Source organism: Piliocolobus tephrosceles, chromosome 16, assembly GCF_002776525.5.
Source record: "Piliocolobus tephrosceles isolate RC106 chromosome 16, ASM277652v3, whole genome shotgun sequence".
Taxonomy (NCBI): domain Eukaryota; kingdom Metazoa; phylum Chordata; class Mammalia; order Primates; family Cercopithecidae; genus Piliocolobus; species Piliocolobus tephrosceles.
In genome coordinates this window covers 53,866,076-53,889,779 of record NC_045449.1, presented here as the reverse complement: position 1 = coordinate 53,889,779, position 23,704 = coordinate 53,866,076, and the positions used below count along the sequence as shown (strand labels likewise).

Below are 23,704 nucleotides of genomic sequence, written 5' to 3'. Positions count from 1 at the left end.
AAGTGATTCTCCTGCCTCAGCCTCCAAAGTAGCTGGGATTACAGGTGCCCACCGCCACACCCAGCTAATTTTTGTATTTTTAGTAAAGATGAGATTTCCCCATGTTGGCCAGGCTGGTCTTGAACTCCTGACCTCAAGTGATCCACCCACCTCGGCCTCCCAAAGTGATGGGATTACAGGTGTGAGCCACTGCACCTGGCCTGAAAAAAAAATTGTAAGCAAGGTGAAAGATCATATATAAGGAAGGTAGGAGAGGCTAGCTAGGAAAACTGGCCTCCTTTGGGTTTCCCATACTAGGACTAACCCTGCAATTCCCACCCCTTTGCCCAAGCAGTGCAGGAAGGCCTGATTTTTCTCTCCCTGGTTCACTTCTGTTTTTCACTCTATCGGGCCACTCGTGCCCGGGGCACCTGGTCCATCCAGCACTTGCACAGGCCTGTAACCACGCATGCATTTGCCACTGGATAAGTCAAAGCAGGAAACAGTCCCCATCTTCCGAGCACCTTCCTACTTCTTGAGTCACAACTGATAAAAAAAACTCTCAGTCCCCATTAGAAAACAAGGGAGGGAATGAAATGAAAACCAAAACCAGGAAGGACAAGCTTGCCATCTCCAGCCTTCTGTTTTAGCGGCCCAGCTGCCAAAACTCAGTGAGCAGAACAGAAGAGCCACAGACATTCTGGTGAAGTTTCCTGCCTGCACATGGGTGTGTGCTTGCATGTGTGTGCATGTGCATGCACAGGGTAGGAGAAACCTGCTCATCACGTATTTATAAAGCCCCAGTCTCAAGTGTGGACCTAATGCTCCTAAATTCTCATCCCATGCCAAGAGATTCTTTTTTATTGTTTTCATGATAAAAAGTAGTATTTGGCCAGGCATGGTGGCTCATGCCTGTAATTGCAGTACTTTGGGAGGCCAAGGTAGGCAGATCACTTGAGGTCAGGAGTCCGAGACCAGCCTGGCCAACATGGTGAAACACCGTCTCTACCAAAAATACAAAAGTTAGCCGGGTATGGTGGAGGGCGCCTGTAATCCCAGCTGCTCAGGTGGCTGAGGCAGGAGAATCTCTTGAACCTAAGAGGCGGAAGTTGCAGTAAGCCAAGATCGCACCATTGCACTCCAGTCTAGGCGACAGAGTGAGACTCCATCTCATAAAAATAATAACAATAATAAAAATAAAGAAAAGTGGCCGGGCGCGGTGGCTCAAGCCTGTAATCCCAGCACTTTGGGAGGCCGAGACGGGCGGATCACGAGGTCAGGAGATCGAGACCATCCTGGCTAATACGGTGAAACCCCGTCTCTACTAAAAAAATACAAAAAACTAGCCAGGCGAGGTGGCGGGCGCCTGTAGTCCCAGCTACTCGGGAGGCTGAGGCAGGAGAATGGTGTGAACCCGGGAGGCGGAGCTTGCAGTGAGCTGAGATCCGGCCATTGCACTCCAACCTGGGTGACAGAGCGATACTCCGTCTCAAAAAAAAAAGAAAGAAAAGAAAAGTAATACCTACAGAAAAAATCAGTAGAGGGAGATACAAGAAACTGTTATTGGGGATCCCTTTAGAGGAATGGAGGAAGGGAGGGAAGGACTCATGCTTTTCATTGTCACCTCGTCTGTTTTTTGTTTTTGTTTTTGTTTTTTTACCGTTTAGAAACATTATCTGTTAAAACTGAGAACTAAGGTCGGGCACAGTGGCTCATGCCTGTAATCCCAGCACTTTGGGAGGCTGAAGCAGGTGAATCTCATGAGCTCAAGAGTTCAAGACCAGCCTGGGCACCATGGCGAAACCCTGTCTCTACCAAAAATACAAAAAATTAGCCAAGCGTGGTGGCACGCACCTGTCCCAGCTACGCGGGAGACTGAAATGGGAGGATCACTTAAGCCTGGGAGGCGGAGGTTACAGTGAGCTGAGATCTTGTCACTGCACTCCAACCACGGTGACAGAGTGAGACTGCATCTCAAAAAAAAAAAAAAAAAGAGAACTGAGAAAACTAATACATGCTCACTGAAAAAGTGGAAAAATTAGGAAAGTGTAAAAAGAAATATTAAATCATCCATAAGCCCACCACCAAAAGAGAACCATTGCTATATGTTCTAGGTATCTGCATTTTTATAAATGTCATTATAATATGCAGACACATGTATATAGGGTCATATTTTAGACATACTTCTTTATCCTCTTTTTACTAATATAATATCCCATTTTTCCATATTGTTAAAATGATTTATAAACATTTTTAATGGATGTTCCATGATTTATTTAATAATTATCCTTCCCCTGTAATTAGACATTTTTGTTCTAGTTTTTTACTGTTACAGAAATACTGTGACCTTTTTTTTTTTTTTTTTTTTTTTTGAGATGGAGTTTCGCTCTTGTTGCCCAGGCTGGAATGCAATGGCGCAATCTCAGCTCACCGCAACCTCTGCCTTCCGTGTTCAAGTGATTCTCCTGCCTCAGTCTCCTTAGTAGCCGGGATTACAGGCATGTGCCACCATGCCCGACTAATTTTGTATTTTTAGTAGAGACGGGGTTTCTCCATGTTGGTCAGGCTGGTCTCAAACTCCTGACCTCAGGTGATCCATCTACCTCGGCCTCCCAAAGTGCTGGGATTACAGGCATGAGCCACAGCACCTGGCTTTTTTTTTTTTTTTTTTTTTGAGACAGGCTCTCACTCTGTTGTCCAGGTTGGAGTGCAGTGGAGTGACCATGGCTCACTGCAAGCTTGAACTTCGAGACTAAAGCAATCCTGCCACCTCAGCCTCCTGAGTAGCTAGGACTACAGGCACATGCGACCATGCTCAGCTAATTTTTGTATTTTTTTGTAAAGATAGGGTCTCACTATATTGCCCAGGCTGGTCTCAAACTCCTGGACTCACGCAATCCTCCTGCCTTGGCCTCCCAAAGTGCTGGTATCATGGGCATGAGCCACCACGCTCAGCCCCGAACATCTTTGATTATGCTTTTTTCTGTTTTGTTTTTTTTTATTGTTCCCTACCTAGATTGCAATTCTGTGAGTTGAACACACAAAGAGTGGGTATCTTCACTTGGTGTGATGCTTGATTGTTCCCAGAGTTCCTTCATCTACATTATTTCATTGAATGAGTAAAAGGGAGTGGGGGTGTGAGGACCAGGAGGAGGGTGAGGAGAGAGGAGACAAGGTGGTGTGGGCAGGCAGAAAAGGAGGCCAGTTGTGCAGTGGAGCTGATGGGAGGGGCTTCCTGGGTGGAGGCTGAGCCTTGCCTTTGAAGGACAAGCAGGATGTATGGGGTGGCCCACACAACAGCATGGCACATGTGGGACCTGGAGAGTTGAGTAGCCGAGGGGTTGTGGAGAGATCAGACTGGCCAAAGCCAAACCCTATGTTTGGGGAAACAGTGGCCAGAAAGATTATGGGCCACAGAGTTGAGACTGAGCCCATAAGCAGTGCAGAGCCAGCAGATGTCTTTGAGCTTGAGGTTGTCTTAAGTACATGATGTTTCAGGATTAGCTCAGCACCAGGGTGGGAGGTCAGAGAGAAGCTGGAAGTGGGTAAGACCAATGCCAACAGAATAGATGTGAGGGAATTGCCCTAAACATCTGATGGGGCCTTATAGACAGTAGTTTCTACACGGCTAGGGCTGGCTAGCCATCATCAGGCATGTGGTGGGAATTGGAGGACAGTCAGAAACTTTACCCCATAAATTGTATTTACCCTGCAGTTTGACCTGTGGGATTGGCAGCAAGACTGAGTTTTGGTTTTTGTTTTTTTGAGACAGAGTCTCGCTCTGTTGCCTAGGCTGCAGTGCAATGACGTGATCTTGCCTCACTGCAACCTCTTCCTCCAGGTTCAAGCAATTCTTTCATCTCAGCCTCCTGAGTAGCTGGGATTACAGGCATGTGCCACCACACCCGGCTAATTTTTGTATTTTTAATAGAGACAGGGTTTCACTATGTTGGCCAGGCTAGTCTTGAACTCCCAACTTCAATTGATCCACCTGCCTCGGCCTCCGAAAGTGCTGGAATGACAGGCGTGAGCCACCATGCCTGGCCAAGACTGTGCTGGGATTATAGGCGTGAGCCACCATGCCTGGCCGAGACTGACTTTTTGAGGGCATGTCTGATTTGTTTCTTTTTAATAATTGATCTGTAAGATTTTAATGATTAATGTACCTTCACATTTCATATCCTTCTTAATGGGAAATGCTTATGCAGAAATTGCTCTCCTGGGAATAAGGCTTCAAGCTGGCCAATGCGTCCAGTTTTGAGGTTCCTCTGGCTGCGTTTCACTCACAGTGCCTGAGTGCAGGCCCCAGTAAGGCCCCTTCCTCCTTCTTCAGACGTCTGTTTCTACATCCCAGGGATCACATGGCCACCCTCCCTCTCCGCCTGAGGGAGAGAGTGAAGCAAGCCTTTCAGAAGCCTGTCACTTGTCAGACTGTTGGCCCAGGTCAGGGTGCGGGTTCTGTACCAATGGCAGGATTTTCTTTTCTTTCTTTCTTTCTTTTTTTTTTCATAAAGACACAGTCTTGTTTATGTTGTACAAGCTGATTTCAAACTCCCAGGCTCAAGTGATCCTCTTGCCTCAGCGTCCCAAAATGCTGGGATTACAGGAATGAGCCACTGTGCCTGGCCAGTGGCTCATTCATTTAATGCCCAGCATCCACCATCTGCCCCTACTCTGCAGCTTCTGCCATCTGGAACTTGACCCCCAAGAGTCTGGGAGGAATGTGGAATTATACCCACCTCACTCATCTGAGAATTTAAACCCTGGGGGTGTATGAGGATCAAGCGTGTGTCCATGGTCTGATACCTGAACTTCATCTGCAGCCTCCTCTCCTGGGACTGCCTGACATACACTTTACTCACCGACGACTTCAAGCTGCTGGTGATTGCTGCATTGACTCACCTCTGTGCCTTACCTTTTGCCATCCCCTCTACCCAGAATACCCTCTCCTTTTTCTTGGGCAGGTCTTGCTCACTGCTTTAGACTCAGCCCAGGCATCACCTCCTGGGCTGGACTAGGTGTCCCCCTGTGTTCCCGACGCATCTGCTGTGTGTCTGTCTCTGTCCTTGCATCCCTGTATTGTACTGAACTCTTCTGACTTCTTGTCTGTTTCCCCCAGTAGGCTGTAAGACCCTCAGAGGACAGTGTCTTCTTGCTCACTGTACTGCCAGCACTCGGCACAGGGCCCCACACCCAGCAGACCCAGTACATGCCCAGGAACTGCCACGCATAAGATCCTTGCTCTGCAGCTAGACAGGACACGCTGGGGCAAAGACCTTACTCAACATAAAGCCTCAGGCTGCCTCCAGTCATTGGATTTGGAGGCTCTTTGTTGGGTGCCTATAAGTGATTATATCTTTTTGTCTTAAGTATTTTGTCTGATATAAATATTACTTCTTTTGGTTAATATTGGCCTGGCACATCTCTTTCTATGTCTTTACTTCCAACTTTTCTGGATAATTTTGTTACGTTTCTTTTCATCAGCATCTAGCTGGATCTTTTAAAATCCTATCTGGTTTGCTGTTTTGTCATCTACTCACATGTACCGTGGTTTAATGACATGCTAACATTTTGCCTTAATTCTGCCATCTTGTGTTTTTTTTATATTTATTGTCCTTTTTGCTTCTTTTTTCCTCCTTTCCTTGCCTTGTATCAAATTGACAGCATTTTCTATTTTTCCTTCTTTACTCTTCTGGTCTGAATTGTATTTCTATTATTTTAGTCATTACTCAAATCAACATACATACTAACTGTAATTTTTTCTAGTAACATTTAAACGTTTTTGTACATAAAGTCCCCAAAAAGGCAAAGATCATATTACTTTTTACCCATCGAACAACCCATTTCACACATCTTCCTTCTTATTGGTGTCTAGATTTTCATGTTTTATAATGATTTAAACTGGCCGGGCATGGTGGCTTATGCCTGTAATCCCAGCACTTTGGGAGACTGAGGCAGGCAGATCACCTGAGGTCAGGAGTTCGAAACCAGCCTGGCCAACATGGGGAAATCCCATCTCTACTAAAAATACAAAAATTAGCCAAGGGTGGTGGCACATGCCTGTAATCCCAGCTACTCAGGAGGCTGAGGCAGGAGAATCACTTGAATCGGAAGGCTGAGGTTGCAGTGAGCCAAGATTACGCCACTGCACTCTAGCCTGGGCGACAGAGGGAGAGCCCCTTTCTCAAAAAAAAAAAAAAAAAAAGGCTGGGTGCGGTGGCTAACGCCTGTAATCCCAGCACTTTGGGAGGCCGAGGTGGGCAGATCACGAGGTCAGGGGATCGAGACCATCCTGGCTAACTCAGGGAAACCCCGTCTCTACTAAAAATATAAAAAATTAGCTGGGTGTGGTGGCAGGCGCCTGTAGTCCCAGCTACTTGGGAGGCTGAGGCAGAAGAATGGTGCGAACCCAGGAGGCGGAGCTTGCAGTGAGCTGAGATTCTGCCACTGCACTCCAGCCTGGGTGACAGAGCCAGACTCCATCTCAAACAAACAAACGAAAAAAGATTTAAACCAATTTTTCGTATTCAACTGTTAATTACATTGACCAACATATTGTTTGAGTTCCTGTGCCTACCATTGTTCCTTTTTTCTGGTTTATTTTTTTTCTTTGCAAAGCACATCCTTCAGTGGTTCTGTCAGTGAAGGCAGCGCCACCTTACCTAGAACTCCTGTTTGTGTATATGTGTATTAGATGTGGACTTGTTTGATTGTTTCAAGAAAATGAAATGACCTGTTAAAACCACCAAGTTAAGTCATAACACCCCAGGAGGATTTAGTGGTGTAACTGAACTAAAAGTCTGACAAATTGATGGCTGATTCAGCCCTGACTGATGAGACCCCTCATCAGTAAGGGATCTTCTTCTGCTTCCTGTCTATATGGGCTAAGAAATTATTACCAACAGTAGATGGGCAGATGCTAGGGGTAGTAATATCCACATGGGTAGTAATGCTGCTCAGTTCCAGGATGTTCTACATGCCTCTGCCAACCAGATATTCTAGGAAGGAACTGGAGATCCTTGGGTCCCAAGAGAATGGGCCACGAGTGTCCTGGCTTGAGCCCTAACTCCATGTTGGATGCTCTAACCGTATAAATTGAGCCTCATTTATTCCTGTAGGTAATGTACCTCTCTAAGCCTTAATTTCTTCATCTGTAAAATTAGAGCTAATATTGCCAACCTTGCAGGGTTAGTGTGGAATGCATCAACAAGGCAGTTCCTGGCACCATGCCCTGTACACAGAAAACATTTATGGACGGTGGTGGCCATTCCATTCCCTGGCACTTGGGAGACACTCATTGAATATTTATGGAGTGGATGCAGAAGCTTACCATAAAAGGCTTCATTGAGTAGATAGGCCTTAAAGGATAGGTGAGATCTGGGCAGACATTGATAAGGGAGGAAGACAAGCAGCCACTCCTTATGGGAGGAACAGGGTGGGCAGAAGAAGGGAATCAGGCTTGCCCAGTGCTGCCCTGCTCAGGCAAGTGAAGGGATCAGTCTGGAACAAACTGGGGGAAGGGCTGCAGGAAAGGCAGAAAGGGGAGTCAGGGTGAGCATGTATGGGGACTTCTGGGTCTGCCTCGCCAGATGGCTATTTTGCCAGGCCAGCTTGCTCTGCCTGATACTTGCCCTTGGTTCCCTCTTTTTTTGTTTGTTTTTTTTTTTCCCTTTCTCTCTCTTTTTTTTTTGTTTTGAGACAGGGTCTTGCTCCATTGCCCAGACTGGAGTGCAGTGGTGCAATCATGGCTCACTGAAGCCTCAACCTCCCGGGCTCAAGCAGTCCTCCTGCTTCAGGCTCCCAAGTAGCTAGGACTACAGGCATGTGCCACCATGCCTGGCTAATTTTTAAATTTTCTGTAGAGATGAAGTCTCACTACGTTGCCCAGGCTAGTGTCAAACTCCTGGCCTCAAGTGATCCTCCTGCCTTGGCCTCCCAAAATCCTGAGATTACAGGCGTGAGCCACCACGCCCAGCCCAGCCCCTCACTTTGATAGGCAGAGGTTTGCCTATTGTGGCCTGGTGGCCAGGCAAGCTGGAGGCTTAAAAGAGGAAGTCGGGAGAAGATTGGTTTTCAACCAATATCTTATTAAGGAAGTTGAGTCATTCTACTTCTGCTATTTATCCCCTCTGGGCATTCAGAGAAGGACAAGTTTTACTTCCAGATGAAATAGTCATGAGAGGGATTTGCCTTGGCCCCTTGTAGACATTTTCAAGATGGCTCTGTAAGACAGATGTTTATTTCCCTTTCGTGTGTGGAGAATCAAGGCTCCAAGTGTTGCATGAACTAGGTAAGGCTCAAGATACCTTGGCTATATGGTGCTGAAACAGAGAAGTCCCATCGTCTCAGTGATGGCTTTTAGTAGCCTGGTGACAGACAAGTGAATGAACATTCATTTAGCCCCTTCTGTTGGCCAGGCAACCCAATCGGCATTTCATGTACTCTTCTTCATTCGGTCCTGGAAACAGCTCTGAAGAAGCTAAGAGAAGAAACTCAGAGAATTTAAGTGGCTAGCTCAAGGTTTAGATGTCGGCTTAGGAGGCAGCAGTCTGGGTTCAACCCCACCTCTGCAACCTGCAACTGCGTAATTTTTGATGTGCTACTAAACTTCCCTAAGCCATATCTTCATGTCTGAAAATGAGATGACGGTAGGTGATTTGTAAATAGCGACAGTTAGTGTTCTGAATTGGAGTTGTCTGGCCCTCAGAGAATCCTGACAGATGGGCTACATTCTCAGAACTAGAAGGAACCTCAAAAGATTTCCTAGGCCGCTGGTTTCCAAACTCTTTTCTTGGAGAACTAGGATTTTGTAGAGGTCCTCGGTGAATGAAGGGACACTGAGCATGTGGAGCTCCTTCAGCCAGGGCAGCAGTTTCAAATGTGAGTTACATGCCAGTTCCATGCATCTGGTTCTTTTAGTTATTGGGAGTTGAGGTATGATTTCATTTGACAAAAATGGTCCCACTGATCTTAAAAAAAAAAAAAAAAATCGTTAAGGCTAGAACCCATAACTTCTGGTTCCTAGTCTGACATTTTGACTATGCTGTACTTGCTAAAACAGGGAACTGAAATATGATATATTCTTTAACAGGTTATCATCTTTGAAGATTAACATTTAAAACATTGCTTTTGTGCCTTCCAGTGAATCAAAAATGTGTTTACTGTAAACCTCATTCCTGCCCTAGAATCCTAGGAACAGAAATTTTGCTGTCAGAGAAAACACTGCTCGCATCACTTCAGAACAGCACTATCCAGTAGAACTTTCTGCAGTGATGGACATGTTCTCCGTCTGTACTGTTGAGTATGGTAGCTAGTGTAACAGAGGAACTGATTTGAAAATTTTACCTCATTTTAATTAAATGTAAATAGCCACATGGTGCTAGTGGCTACCACTTTGGACAGTGTCGCCTTGAGTACAGAGCAGGGATCGGGTGGCAGTCCCTGGTCCTTTGGCATCAGAATCATCCAGAGAACTTGTCAAAAGTACAGATTCTGGGCCTAATGCCCAGTGACTCTGGTTCAGCAGGCCTAGGAAGAATGCATTTAAATAACTTATCTGGTTATTCTAATCTGTGGTCAGATTGGAAACTGCTGCATTGGAGAGCTCTTCCTTGGAGTGGAAGAATAGAGCCAGAATCAGGCATTTAGCCTGGCCCTGATCTTCTAGGGAGGGAGACTAGAGCAACCTTCTGGGGAATGGCAGATCCTTGGAGAATCTGTTGAAAGCTGTGGACCAAGCCTTCCCTGGAAAAATGCAAATTATATTTTCCTCCCTGAATCCATCCTTGAACCCAGATTAAGAACTCCTCATACAGCTATGCCCAGGGGTTGATCTGGTACCATCTAGATCATTCCTATCCCCCAGGCTTCGCCAGGAGGTCACTGAGGCATCACAGAAGAAAGAACCAACAGTGTCTATGCATCATGCCTCAAAGAATATGGAGTGAATTCTGCTCCTTGCTTTTCCTCTTCTGATTTCATGAGCTTATGGGTGAGCTATGTGGGTTTGACTGTTGCCACTACTCATGTCCTCAACTCTTACGCAGAGAGCAGAGGACCCAATACATTTGGGGCCTGAATGAAGCTGGGGAGAGTGTCTAGGCTGAGGAATGGATCAGGAGTTGGACTTGCCTTCAAAGGCAGAGACATAACTGGCTCCCACTTTGTCTTCCCCACACACTGCAGGAGGGAGAAGGGGCATAGCAGCAGGGCCATGAGCTGGGGTGACAGCCAGAGGCCAAAGTCCAGGGCTGGGAAGGCCCCCTAGCCAGTAGTCCTGGGCTTAATACAGAACCGTGAGTTTTGTAGACGAGAGCCCAGATAGAATTAGGGAAGGAGGGAGGGAGCAAGTACATATGTATGTGTGTGTGTCTGTGTGTGCATGTGTATGTGTGCATGTGTGTCTGTGTGGGAGGTGTTTGGGGAGAGCCACTGTCAGGCCAGAGTGTCCCAAGAATAGCCTCTTGAACTTGGAGGCTGTCAGTGAGGGTCTGAGTCATGGTGATGTGGCACAGAAAAGCCAGCCACAGGAGGAGCTTTACAGCTCCCAGGCCGTGATTTGTGCCCCCGGGAGGTGAGGGTCAGCCTGTTTTCCCCATGCCCTTCACAAGTTCAGCTGCCATCTGCTGGGTCAGCTTCTCAACAGCCTCCTTGTTACTGTCTGCCTGCCAGGCTGTTGGATGAGTCATCGGGGAACTGCAGAGGAGGCTCTGGGCATGGCTGCTTCAGCCTCAGCTTCCACTTCTCTGGGAAGAGGGGAGCCTGGTGTGCTCACAGAGGGGCGACTAGGGCCCTGGACAGCTGCCTACCCAACACCAATATGAAAGGACAACTCTGGGACTCGGGATGCCCTGCACCCTCTCTGGAGGAGTTCTAGCTCAGGATGACCTATCCAGAAGCCTCCGTTGGGCCATGCCAGGCAGGGACAGGCTATCAGAGCCCCCACACAGCCAGATCTCCAATAGCCACACACCCTCAGAGCAGCAGCTATACCACCTGGCCTCATTTTTCTCATTCATCAGGCAGGACTCTCTCTTCCTCCTCAGCATTCAGGATCATCATGTCTCCAAAGGTTATGGAAAAGCAATCTTTGTCCTTTGAGTCCCTCATTCAGCCAGCGTCAGTTGCCTGGTCTGTGGCCCCCGTGCTATATACTGGGGAGGCACTGTGTGCAGGGCCCCACCTCTGCCCTCAGGAGCTTCTTCACTCCAGCAGGAAGCCCCAGGGCTTCTTGACCAGGGAGGACCTTCGTGTCCCCTTCTGCATTCGCCTGTAACCCGGGAGCTTGGGGAGTGGGCATCACAGCCTAAAGAACCTAGGGTCTGGGTCCTGGCCCTGCCCTGTCACACATGGGTTGGGTGACCTTGGGCAAGTCTCCACTGAATTAGGCCTCAGCTTCTTCAGATAGAAATGAGGAGGTCAAGGTCACATCGAGCTCCCAGTGGGCACTCCCTACTGCTGTTAGGTTTGGAGACTTTTTGGTCTGTTCTTAAGATCTCGTTTCCCCTGGTAAACGAGGCTGAGAAAGGTGGGATCGGCTCTGGGCTTAGGTCAGTTCCTTTTCTGGAGGTCAAGTGGGGTGGGGAGATGTGAGGTGGGATGAAAGTACCGTTGCAAGAGGTATAGCCAGCCTTGAAGGGCTTTTACCTAATTGGATTCAGAACACCCTTTAGACTTTTTTTTTTTTTTCTTTTAGAGACAGGGTCTTGTTCTTTCACTCAGGCTGGAGAATGCAATGGTGCAATCTCAACTCACTGCAGCCTCAACCTCCTGGGTTCAAGCATTCCTCCCACTGCAGCCTCTAGAGTTGCTGGGACTATGGCACATGCCACCACCCCAGCTGATTTTTTGTATTTTTTGTAGAGACGGGGTTCCACCATGTTGCCCAGGCTGATCTTGAACTCCTGGGCTCCAGTAATCCTCCTGCCTCATTCTCCCAAAGTGCTGGGATTTTAGGCATGGGCCACCGTGCCCAGCCCCCTCAGACTTCTTAAGATCCTCAGGTAACAGTGAGGCCACCCGTTCGGCCTCCTCAGCATCTGGCGTTTGGAACCAAATCCAGGCATCCTTGCGGGAAGCTGGAGCTGCTCCGAGTTCAGAGCTAGGAGACTCTTGAAGACAGAGATGCAAGGGACTAATCAATGGTGAACAACAAACCCCACCACACACCCCAGCCAAGCTGGCAGAACCTTTCAGAGCCATCGAGGTGGGAAGACCAGTGAGGCAGATTCAGAAGGAGAAAGGCTTCAACTTAGTACCTCAGTTTCCCACCATCTCATTCAGTCCTCAGGCCTCACAGGGCAAAAGGCCAGAGGCCTTAGAGTTCAGCTTCAGGTGGTGTGCCTGTCTGCCCCAGAAGCAGAGTCGTGATCCAGGGTTCACAGAGTTACCTCAAGGAAGATGATTTCTGTTAGTAGCAGCTTTAAGACAAACCTACCATCAGAGAGCAGTTATTAAAAATCTCTCTGCATTTGGGACCTTCTCAGGCTGTTTCTAAGGCAAGTCATGCCTGAGAGGGGCCCTGCCCTTTAAAAACTCCCAGTCTTTAAAAAGGTTTCCAAATGGTAACAGTCTCAAATCAGTGCTCTTCTCTTTTTTGCCAATTCCAGTCTGCAGGCTGTTTGCACAGATTGTTGGCAATTCTGGTTTGCTCTTCTTTGCAGCTTCCTAGGGCTGGGCAAGACAGAACCCAGAGAGACGTGAATTCTTTTGCTTTATTCTTTATTTCTAGAGGTATAGGTTGGTGTTAGGGCCTTTAGTATAAATTCTACTCCTGATGTTGCGTGAACGAAAAATGATACCTAGAAGTTTTCAGCCAATGAGTCTGGACATTAGAGGAGGAAGCATGTTAGTTCCTTCTGGAGAGCCACAAACAGACGCACTGGGCAAGGAACTACGTGCTGAGCACCATTTGCATGCTGAGTTTTAGACTTTGTAGGACACACACACACACACACACACACACATATCTACCTCCTACTAGGGAACAGAATAGAACCTTGCTTCTCTCCACTTGGAGAAAGTCGCTGTGGATGGTGTATGTCAACGGGTCCTCTCCAAAGGCTTATGTGGGGTCAGTGAGGCCATGGTTTTGGAGTTTGGGATTCACCACCCTGTCCTGGGGAAGCAAAGTTTGCCATAAAACAAACAACAGAAAAAGATTCAGCCACCATAAAGGCAAGAAAGAGCCGACCCAGACATTTGTGCCACAGCTGTCCTAGAGGGAGTTGGCTGGCATCCTTGCTGGACACAGTGGAAGAAGCTGTTTATGTTGTGGTGCTGGGAGGACCGGGGGCCTGTGCCATGTGGAACATGTGTAGATGTTGAGAGGTTGACTCTGTTACCACTGAGGATGTTTGGAGGATGAGTGTGGGTGGCAGAGGCACACATAAAGAGGCAGAGACCCTTTGCCCCTGCCTTTCTCCCCGACCCAAGGCTGACCTGTGTTCTCCCAGGTCCGGGATTCTAAGTGACCTACTCTGTGTTTGGTCTCTCTCAGGGTGAGCACAAGCCTGGGAGATGGCAGTGATGGAAATGGCCTGCCCAGGCGCCCCTGGCTCAGCAGTGGGGCAGCAGAAGGAACTCCCCAAAGCCAAGGAGAAGACACCGCCACTGGGGAAGAAACAGAGCTCCGTCTACAAGCTTGAGGCCGTGGAGAAGAGCCCTGTGTTCTGCGGAAAGTGGGAGATCCTGAACGACGTGATTACCAAGGGCACAGCCAAGGAAGGCTCCGAGGCAGGGCCAGCTGCCATCTCTATCATCGCCCAGGCTGAGTGTAGGGGCCTGGGGTTGTTGTGGGCACGGGGCAGGTGGGTGAGCCTGCAGGTGGGTAGCTGGGCCCAGGGGTTCCCTATGGAGGAGAGAGGTCCGTGCCACTAGTAGATAAGATTCTCACGAGACACAACCAGAGGTCTATGCCGAGAATCATGGAAGGTGGGGTTGTAAAAGTGCACAGATGGTGAATGTGGCAAGGGGAGGCTGTGTCCATGATGACTGGAGCAGGGGAAGAGAGGTAACAGACAGCGCTCGGGACTCTGCAGAATCATCAAGCAGGCCATCAGCCTTCTGCTGTGACCTTGAGCAGCCTGAGTATCTGGAGAGGCTCCAGACAGGAAAGGCCAGGTCTCCTGGAAAGCCCCACTGGGGCCTGTAGGGCCTTCACCATCTTCCACCTAGAGATGGCCCCACCCCCAGGAATGAGCACCGTGCTCTTGAGCCTGCTGGGCCAGTCCTGGGGCGGCAGGCCATGGCAGGGTGAGGCCTGGTCTGGTCCTTTCTGCTTCTACTTACGATACCTTATGATGACTAGTAATGGTGGCTTCCCTTGGAGACAGAAACTCCCACGAGGCCTGGGTAGGGCCGGGAGTCCTCTCTCTCCAACGCCTTCCCTCAACCCGGGAGGCTTCTTGGGGTGGAACCTGGAGAGCTAGACAGCCGTGCTGGCGTTTCTCCACACGCACACATCCTGCCCTCATCTCCCACTTCCTCCTGGTTGGTTTTTGAGGAGATATGAGAGAATAAAAACTAAAATGCAGTGAGTGACATAATTAAAAAAAAAAAATAGACACACATATATTCACACTTACAAGTACATACGTATATAAATACCTAATAGCTGGTATTTACTGAGCTGTTTTTCCTATGAGCCAGGCACTGTGTTGAGCGTTTTCTGGAGATCATCTCACTTCAGCTTCACAGGATGTGAGGCAGGCACCCTATGATCCCCATATTACAGGCATGGCTATTTCAGAGCAGGTGGCTGAGGCCATGGTCTGCTCTTGACCATAAGCTGAGAAGCTGGGGAGACAGTGCGGGAAGGAGGCGTTGGTGGGGAGGTGACTGCCAGACAGGGGTTGTCTGGAAAGGAGGGGAAGGAGAGGCGCCAGAGGGGGTCTCTGTAAAATGTCTCTCCCCTAAGTGCTGAATTCCTATTTTTTCTCCTCTCTGCTAATCTAACTCCTTTCGCTTTAGGTGAGAATAGCCAGGAGTTCAGCCCCACCTTTTCAGAACGCATTTTCATCGCTGGGTCCAAACAGTACAGGTAAGCAGGGGAGACAAACCTGAGTGGGAAGGCGGGGACTGGACCCAGCGTCCTCGTCCCCAGCGCTTGCCTGGGCCGCTCCTGCTGACCCCGGGCTCCCTCCCTCAGCACCTGTGGTTCAGCTCCTGGAACTCGCCCAGGCTTTCCTGGCTGAGCCGCTCTGTCAGCCAAATAAGCTTTTCAAAGGCTTTTCACAGCTTGTGGCTGACTGCCTCTGGGCCACATCAACTTGACGTTTTATTTTTATTCTCCTCAGAGTCCTTAATGCACCTCCTCGTTTCCCATCAACAGGGAGGGTACTGGGAACAGAAGCTGCTTCCCACTCTTGCGTGACCGTGAGCGCAGTTCGGGTTGGTCAGGGGGCCTTCTACTGTCCTCTACGTGAGAAACCTGCTGGTGCCTTTTCTCCTGGGAGATGCACCAAGTAGGGATGCAGGCGGTAGAAAAGGAGGGGACAGATAGACTTGGTGGCCCGGTAGAAAGGAAGCCAGGGTGGGGCTCAGTCTGTTCCCAGGCTCTGCATTCCCCCACAGATGATTTTTTGAAACAAGAGTTCAAGCGCCGGGCGTGATGGCTCTCGCCTGTAATCCCAGCACTTTGGGAGGCTGAGGCGGGTGGATCACGAGGTCAGGAGATCGAGACCATCTTGACCAACATGGTGAAACTCCGTCTCTACTAAAAATACAAAAATTAGCTGGGCATGGTAGTGCATGCCTGTAATCTGAGCTACTCGGGAGGCTGAGGGAGGAGAATCGCTTGAATCCGGGAGTTGGAGGTTGCAGTGAGCCAAGATCACACCACTGCACTCCCGCCTGGTGACAGAGTGAGATTCTGTCTGGGAAAAATAAAAAAAAAAAAGAGTTCAAGCTCCCTCCCCTATCACCAGGCAGGTTTTTGTATCACTGGAGTTTGGAACCTGCTAGTGATAAGATTGTGGGGAGGGCAGCTGCCTTGGAACCAAGAAAGGCTTAGAATTTGGTGGGATTCCTTCTGCTGTCCTGGGTGCCTTTTGGCCCAGAGTAGGAACCTTTGATAGACATACTTTCAGCTGTCCAAGAGAAGCCTGTAGGCTTCCAGTGGTCCCCAGGACTGCCATGAGTCTGCCTCCTCTGTGGGGACAGAGGATGAGGCCAAGGGAGGGTGGCTGAGGCCATGATCTCCTCCACAGCTGTTGCAGCAACCCATCTGTTGCCAGGTCCTTTCATACTTGGCAGAGACCCCAGTCCAGTTAGAGCCATGGCAGTGATGAGCCCCGAGGCCAGCAGAGAAGGGCAGATTCCCCGGTACCAGGCAGCAGCCCAGAGTGTCACCTTCAACAGCAGCCAGGGACCCCCAGGAACCGTGAGAGTGGAGGTGACCAGCCTTACCTGTTCCTCCATCCGGAGGCAACAGAAACAAGCTCTGCTCAGTCAGAGCTGAGAGGCCTGCCATGAGCCTGGCCCCCTCCTGGGAACTCTCCAAGGGCAGCTGACCTTGGAGAGCAGTGAGCAAACCGTGTCTGCTCCTCCGACTCTCCCCAAGAAATGCTGAGTCTGTACCCCATCACCATAGTAACAAGCACAGCTTCTTGGCAACTTGCCTTGGGGCCAGACACTGAGCTGGGCTTTTTAAATGAACTAAATTATTGAAACCTCATTTCCACCCTGCATGGCAGAAAATACCAAACCCATTTTATAAGTGAGAAAACTGAGGTTCCTTGGGATTTAGAAACTTGGCCGCATTCACACAAGTAATGGCAAGCTGGGATTTGACCTTGGAGCTACAGGAGTCCAGATACAAGTGTCTGGGCCATTGCATCTTCCTGCCTCCTCGTGCTCAATATGCAAATCTGTCCCTTTTTTGACAGCCAGTCTGAGAGTCTTGATCAGATCCCCAACAATGTGGCCCATGCTACCGAGGGCAAAATGGCCCGTGTGTGTTGGAAGGGAAAGCGTCGTAGCAAAGCCCGGAAGAAACGGAAGAAGAAGAGCTCAAAGTCCCTGGCTCATGCAGGAGTGGCCTTGGCCAAACCCCTCCCCAGGACCCCTGAGCAGGAGAGCTGCACCATCCCAGTGCAGGTGAGACCCTCCACCCACTGCCCAGACCGCAGGTTCATGGGGCCTTGGAATTGGAGCCTGTGCCTTGGCCCTGGCCCTCTGTGCTGACAGCTGTGTTTCTCCCAACAGGAGGATGAGTCTCCACTCGGCGCCCCATATGTGAGAAACACCCCACAGTTCACCAAGCCTCTGAAGGAACCAGGCCTTGGTCAACTCTGTTTTAAGCAGCTTGGCGGGGGCCTGCGACCAGCTCTGCCTCGATCGGAACTCCACAAACTGATCAGCCCCTTGCAATGTCTGAACCACGTGTGGAAACTGCACCACCCCCAGGATGGAGGCCCCCTGCCCCTGCCCACGCACCCCTTCCCCTATAGCAGACTGCCTCATCCCTTCCCATTCCACCCTCTCCAGCCCTGGAAACCTCACCCGTTAGAGTCCTTCCTGGGCAAACTGGCCTGTGTAGACAGCCAGCAACCTTTGCCTCACCCACACCTGAGCAAACTGGCCTGTGTAGACAGTCCAAAGCCCCTGCCTGGCCCACACCTGGAGCCCAGCTGCCCGTCTCGTGGTGCCCATGAGAAGTTTTCTGTGGAGGAATACCTGGTGCATGCTCTGCAAGGCAGCGTGAGCTCAGGCCAGGCCCACAGCCTGACCAGCCTGGCCAAGACCTGGGCAGCAGGGGGCTCCAGACCCCGGGAGCCCAGCCCCAAAACTGAGGACAGTGAGGGCGTCCTGCTCACTGAGGTAACTAATCCCCCAGCACCTGTATACGTCCCTCCACCAGCAACCTGGGGGATGCTTTTCTCTCTTTATCAGAGTCACTCTTATCTGTGGTGACAAATCAAACAGTAGGATAGTGCTTACTGTGGATGAAAAGTGTCATCTCTTACGCTGCCAACCTCACTTTTCACAGCCTTTTTAGCGTCTTCTGTTCTGAGTCCTTCTGGTTGGTCACCTCCTACTTGCTAAATGCGGGCACTGCATGAATAATACACATGCTGAGGACAAGGAGAATCAGCCAGGAGCCACTGGAGATGTTATCATGGCCCCCAGAGACGGAAGATGAGGATGGGACCTGTTTTCACCACCCACCTCCTTCCCTTTTTCCTCTTGTTCACTTCCCAAATAAGTGTATAACTTTAAATGATTTTATCAAATTTTGATTTCTGGGTTTTATTCCATCCATCCACTTTTTTTTTTTTTTTTTTAATAAATATGTTTTTTGAGACAGAGTCTCACTCTGTCACCCAGGCTGCAGTACAGTGGTACAATCATAGCGCACTACAGCCTCCATCTCCTGGGTTCAAGCAATCCTCCTTCCTCAGCCCCCCGAGTAGCTGGGACTACAAGCGTGTACCACCACGCCCAGCTATTTTCTTTTTTTAGTAGAGATGAGGTCTTGCTGTGTTGCCCAGGCTGGTCTCAAACTCCTGGGCTAAAGCAATCCTCACACATTGGCCTCCAAAAGTGCTGGGATTATAGGTGTGAGCCACTGCACCGTCTTATTCCATCCACTTTTTAATTTTTTAATTTTTTGTTTTGTTTTGAGACAGAGTCTTACTCTGTTGCCCAGGCTGGAGTGTAGTGGCACTATATCAGCTCACTGCAACCTCCCCCTTCCGGGTTCAAGTGATTCTCCCACCTTAGCCTCCCGAGTAGCTGGGACTACAGGTCTGCATCACCATGCTGGGCTAATTTTGTATTTTTTGGTAGAGACAGGGTTTCACCATGTTGGCCAGGCTGGTCTCAAACTCCTGACCTTGAGTGATCCGCCCACCTTGGCCTCCCAAAGTGCTGGGATTACAGGTGTGAGCCACCATGCCCGGCCCCTCCATCCACTTTTAACATCATCCTTGACCCCGGCCCCTCTTCACTGTTCCTCCCTTCCCTCCACCTAGCTCCTGAGTTTTGTTTTTTCATTGTCAAGGTGATTGGCAGTTCTGTTTCTGTTTCACCATCACAAGTCTGGGATGTTTTTCATCACAAGGATCAGTGGCCGCAGCCCATGAACCCCTCCCTCGCCTTCACCTCATTCCTCTACCCCCTCTCTGGTGCCGCCCAGCCCAGATCCCTGTCTTCGCCCCAGGGCTGCCTGGTTGTGAGGGCTCAGCTCAGCAGCCTGGCAGGGTCACTAGCTGGAGGGCCTTCCTCATTGTAGCCCTGTAGCCCTCTGCTGCCCTGGCCACTAAAACTGGCCTCTCTCTGCCAACCCCAGAAACTCAAGCCAGTGGATTATGAGTACCGAGAAGAAGTCCACTGGGCCACACACCAGCCCCGCCTGGGCAGAGGCTCCTTCGGAGAGGTGCACAGGATGGAGGACAAGCAGACTGGCTTCCAGTGCGCTGTCAAAAAGGTATGCCAGGGCTCAGGGGCTGAGTGAAGAGGGAAGCCAGGAAGGGGGCCTGGTGTGTTCCGAACCTCTGCTTTCTGTCAAGGACAGTCGCAGGGTGACTGTGGGTCTGACTTGTGAACAGAACTTGGCTGTCACTGGCCACCTGAGGTCGGCTGGAACTGGTAGGGAGCAGCCTGTCACGTGTCCTGGACTGGCCGCTGCCCTTGGCATGTGTGTATGTGGGAGGCAGTGTGAGACGACGCACGCGGCCTCGGTGTCTCAATATAGCCAGGGCCCTGAGGGGCAAGTCCCAACATGGAAAATGGTTGGAGCGTCATGAAATTCACACTGAGGTAAAACCCCTGAACCACATAGGGGGCCGCCCCCCACCTGGGCCAGATGATGGGGAAAGCAGTAGTCTCCACCTGTCAGGCGCTTCCAGGAGGAGGCCAGTCTCAGTGGGAGTCGGAGCTCTGCCCTGTTGGCCAGGTGTGCCGCAGTCCTACAAGACAGACTTGGTGGGGAAAATCAAGCTTGGCGAGACAGGAAGTCAATGGCCTGGTGGCAGAGCCCTGATTCAGAGCAGGTCTGTGTGACCTGAGCGTTCGGCTTTCAACCACTCTTCAGGAAGAGGAAAGAAGATAGACTTGTTGTCCTAGAGTTTTGAGTAGAGACAGAAGACAGGAATCACCTCTCCCACCTCTTCATCTCACTGATGTTGGAAGTGGAGAGCAGAGAGGACAGTGTGGCATGCTGGGCCTGGAACTGAGGCCTCCTCCTGTCAGAGTACACTGTCCGGGCCCAGAGGGAGCATCAGTGGCAGCTGCAGACCCACAGGCCTCACGGGTGTCGGTCCTCCTCCCCATCACCAACCTTTCCCCCACGCCTGACTCTTGGATCACCTTGATTGGAAGCCACCTTGTCTCCAGTCAAAGCTCTCAGCCTCAAAGCCAGCACCAGGACCTAAGGCGTGTTTCTGTGGACCATCCCCTTGGCCCTTTGGGCAGGGTGAAGTAAGCTCAGAGAGATACCTTGTTTCAAGTGGCTTATGTCAGAGACGCTCCAATCTCCAAAAGGAAAGCAACAAATACAGGTAGAGCATCCGCAATCTGAAAACCCAAAATCTGAAGTGCTCCAAAGTCCAAAACTTTTGGAGCACCAACCTGACACAGGAAATGCTCACGGTAGCCAGAGCAGAGCACAAAAGCCCGGCACACACTGGCCCCATTCAGAGCAGACACCGCCACCACCGGCCTGTGGCCTTAAGGGGAGAGGAGACAACTGGGATGTGAATGAACCCAGCTTCCCTGGTGTGTCCTTGGGCTGGATGGTGAGACCGGTGAGGGGACTATCTGCAGGTACCACCCCAAACTTCAGACACACTGTGTCAAATACGAAAACTCTGCTCTCACCGCCCCCGACTGGCAGCACGTGCTCAGTGCGTGCTGAGTTCTTGCCGAGTTCTTGCCAGTGTGGATCATCGTCTTCCACTTGGAGGCCAAGGCCACATGCCTGACCTGCTCAGCTGCAGTTCCCCTCTCCAGGCTACCGGAGAAGGCTCAGCTGTCCCTCCCGAGAGGCGGTGGGAGGAGAGTGTGAGAGTGTGAAGAGACGCGCACCCACCCAGCGGTGGGAGCTTAGTCACTGGGCTTCTCAGCTGTTCCCCTGCTGAGGGCCTCAGAGTCTTCCCAGGCAACAAGGTAAACAACCCTAATATAGTGGAAGAGGATAAATACTCCATGTTTCGCCCCTCCCATCCACTGCAAGGCAGTTGGAAAGCTCCAAGCACAAGACGTGGACTTCTCAGCACCAGAGCTGCAGCTCAAGCCCACCAGAGCTGGCCACTCGCAGAACCGCTTCCTTCCCACCCGGGAGAATACAGTGGGGATGACTCTTCGGCAGCCCGCACAGCTGCCACTGCTTGGGCAGACAGCCCCTCCTTTCCGTCAGGGCAGTGGTGTCCTTGAGGGTTTTCATCTGGAAGAGCAGGAGAAACAGTTCCCTGATGAGGGGGTGGGGACCGGGAGGTGGGCCCGGCATCAGAGGTCAGGCCACACACCGGGTCAGAGTAAGTCTGTGCCCCCCAATGCTTCTTGGGGAGAATCCAGTATGTGAGATGTCACGTGGCGGTGCCAGCACTCCCTTCGTCCTCCTTCTAGAACATCCTGATCTAGATGCTGATTGGCCATGGGTCCAGAGTTTGATGCAGTTTTTTTTTTTTTTAAGGTTTTTGTTTGATCTTTTTTTTTTTTTTTGAGACAGGATCTTGCTCTGTTGTCCAGGCTAGTGTGCAGTGGCATGATCACAGCTCACTGCAGCCTCAGCCCTGCAGACCCAAACAAGCCTGCTGCCTCAGCTTCCCAAGTAGCTGGGACTTCAGGCACGCACCACCACACCCAGCTAATTTTTTATTTTTTGTAGAAACAGGATCTCACTGTGTTGCCCAGGCTGGACTCAAACTCCTGGGCAGCCTCCCAAAGTGCTGGGATTATAGATGTGAGCCACTGTGCCCCACCAGGATCCTATTTTAATAGAAGAAACAATTACTTGTTTATATACGCATAAAAGTCCATGCTGGGTACAGTGGCTCATGCTTGTAATCCCAGTACTTTGGGAGGATGAGGTAGGAGGACTGCTTGAGGCCAGGAGTTGGAGACCAGCCTGGGCAACATAGCAAGATCACATGTCTACCAAAAAGTTAAAAATAGAAATAAAAAAGAAATTTTAAAAGTCTGAAAAGATTTCTGTCAAAGGGCATTTACCTCTTAGAATGGGACTGGGAAATGGGGACTTCTGCTTTTTTTGGTATCATTTGAATTCTTTTTTTTTTTTTTGAGACGGAATCTTGCTCTGCCGCCCAGGCTAGAGTGCAGTGGCCGTATCTCAGCTCACTGCAAGCTCCGCCTCCCGGGTTTACGCCATTCTCCTGCCTCAGCCTCCCGAGTAGCTGGGACTACAGGCGCCTGCCTAGTCGCCCGGCTAGTTTTTTGTATTTTTTTTTTTTAGTAGAGACGGGGTTTCACCGTATTAGCCAGGATGGTCTCGATCTCCTGACCTCGTGATCCGCCCATCTTGGCCTCCCAAAGTGCTGGGATTACAGGCTTGAGCCACCGCGCCCGGCCGCATTTGAATTCTTTTATAATGAGCCTATATTTGTTTGCAATTAAAAGTAAGATCAGGGCTAAGCACGATGGCTCATGCCTGTAATCCCAGCACTTTGGGAGGCTGAGGCAGGTGGATCACGAGGTCAGGAGTTCAAGGCCAGCCTCTGGCCAACATGGTGAAACCCCGTCTCTACTAAAAATACAAATACTAGCTGGGCATGGTGGCAGGCACCTGTAATCCCAGCTATTGAGGAGGCTGAGGCAGAGAATTGCTTGAACCAGGGAGGCGGAGGTTGCAGAGAGCCAAGATCACACCACAACACTCCAGCCTGGGTGACAGAGCGAGACTCCGTCTCAAAAAAAAGTAAGATCAGGCCGGGCCTGTGGCTCACGCCTGTAATCCCAGCCAGCACTTTGGGAGGCCAAGGGGGGGCGGATCACGAGGTCAGGAGATCGAGACCATCCTGGCCAACATGGTGAAACCCCATCTCTACTAAAAATACAAAAATTAGCCGGGCGTGGTGGCGGGCGCCTGTAGTCCCAGCTACTCAGGAGGCTGAGGCAGGAGAATTGCTTGAACCAGGAGGTGGAGCTTGCAGTGAGCCGAGATTGTGCCACTGCACTCCAGCCTGGCGACAGAGTGAGACTCCGTCTCAAAAAAACAAAAAAAAAGATCAGCCAGTGTGGGGCTCATGCCTATAATTCTAGCACTTCTTTGTAGAGACCCTGTCTCTACAAAAAAAAAAATAATAATTAGCTAGGCATGGTGGCATACACCTGTGGTCCCACCTACTCGGGCAACTGAGGTGAGAGGATCACTTGAGCCCAGGAAGTAGAGGCTGCAGTGAGCCAAGATCATGCCACTGCACTCCAGCCTAGACAACAGAGTGAGACCCTGTCCCCCAACCCCATAAAAAATGGGATCCGGGCCGGGCGCGGTGGCTCAAGCCTGTAATCCCAGCACTTTGGGAGGCCGAGACGGGCGGATCACGAGGTCAGGAGATCGAGACCATCCTGGCTAACACGGTGAAACCCCGTCTCTACTAAAAATACAAAAACTAGCCGGGCGAGGTGGCGGGCGCCTGTAGTCCCAGCTACTCGGGAGGCCGAGGCAGGAGAATGGCGTAAACCCAGGAGGCGGAGCTTGCAGTGAGCTGAGATCCGGCCACTGCACTCCAGTCCGGGCGACAGAGCGAGACTCCGTCTCAAAAAA

At 50.4% G+C, this 23,704-nt stretch overlaps 1 protein-coding gene across 1 annotated transcript in view; it reads left to right on the top strand.

The window, feature by feature from the left end:
- MAP3K14 (mitogen-activated protein kinase kinase kinase 14) overlaps positions 1–23,704 on the top strand; it is a 54,312-nt gene that overhangs the window by 13,090 nt on the left and 17,518 nt on the right. Inside the window, exons 2-6 of the mRNA XM_023191379.2 lie at positions 13,478–13,753; positions 14,950–15,019; positions 16,866–17,076; positions 17,185–17,799; positions 19,271–19,408. Coding sequence (XP_023047147.2) covers positions 13,498–13,753; positions 14,950–15,019; positions 16,866–17,076; positions 17,185–17,799; positions 19,271–19,408 — 1,290 coding nt within the window. The 5' untranslated portion in view covers positions 13,478–13,497. The remainder of the gene's footprint in view (positions 1–13,477; positions 13,754–14,949; positions 15,020–16,865; positions 17,077–17,184; positions 17,800–19,270; positions 19,409–23,704) is intronic.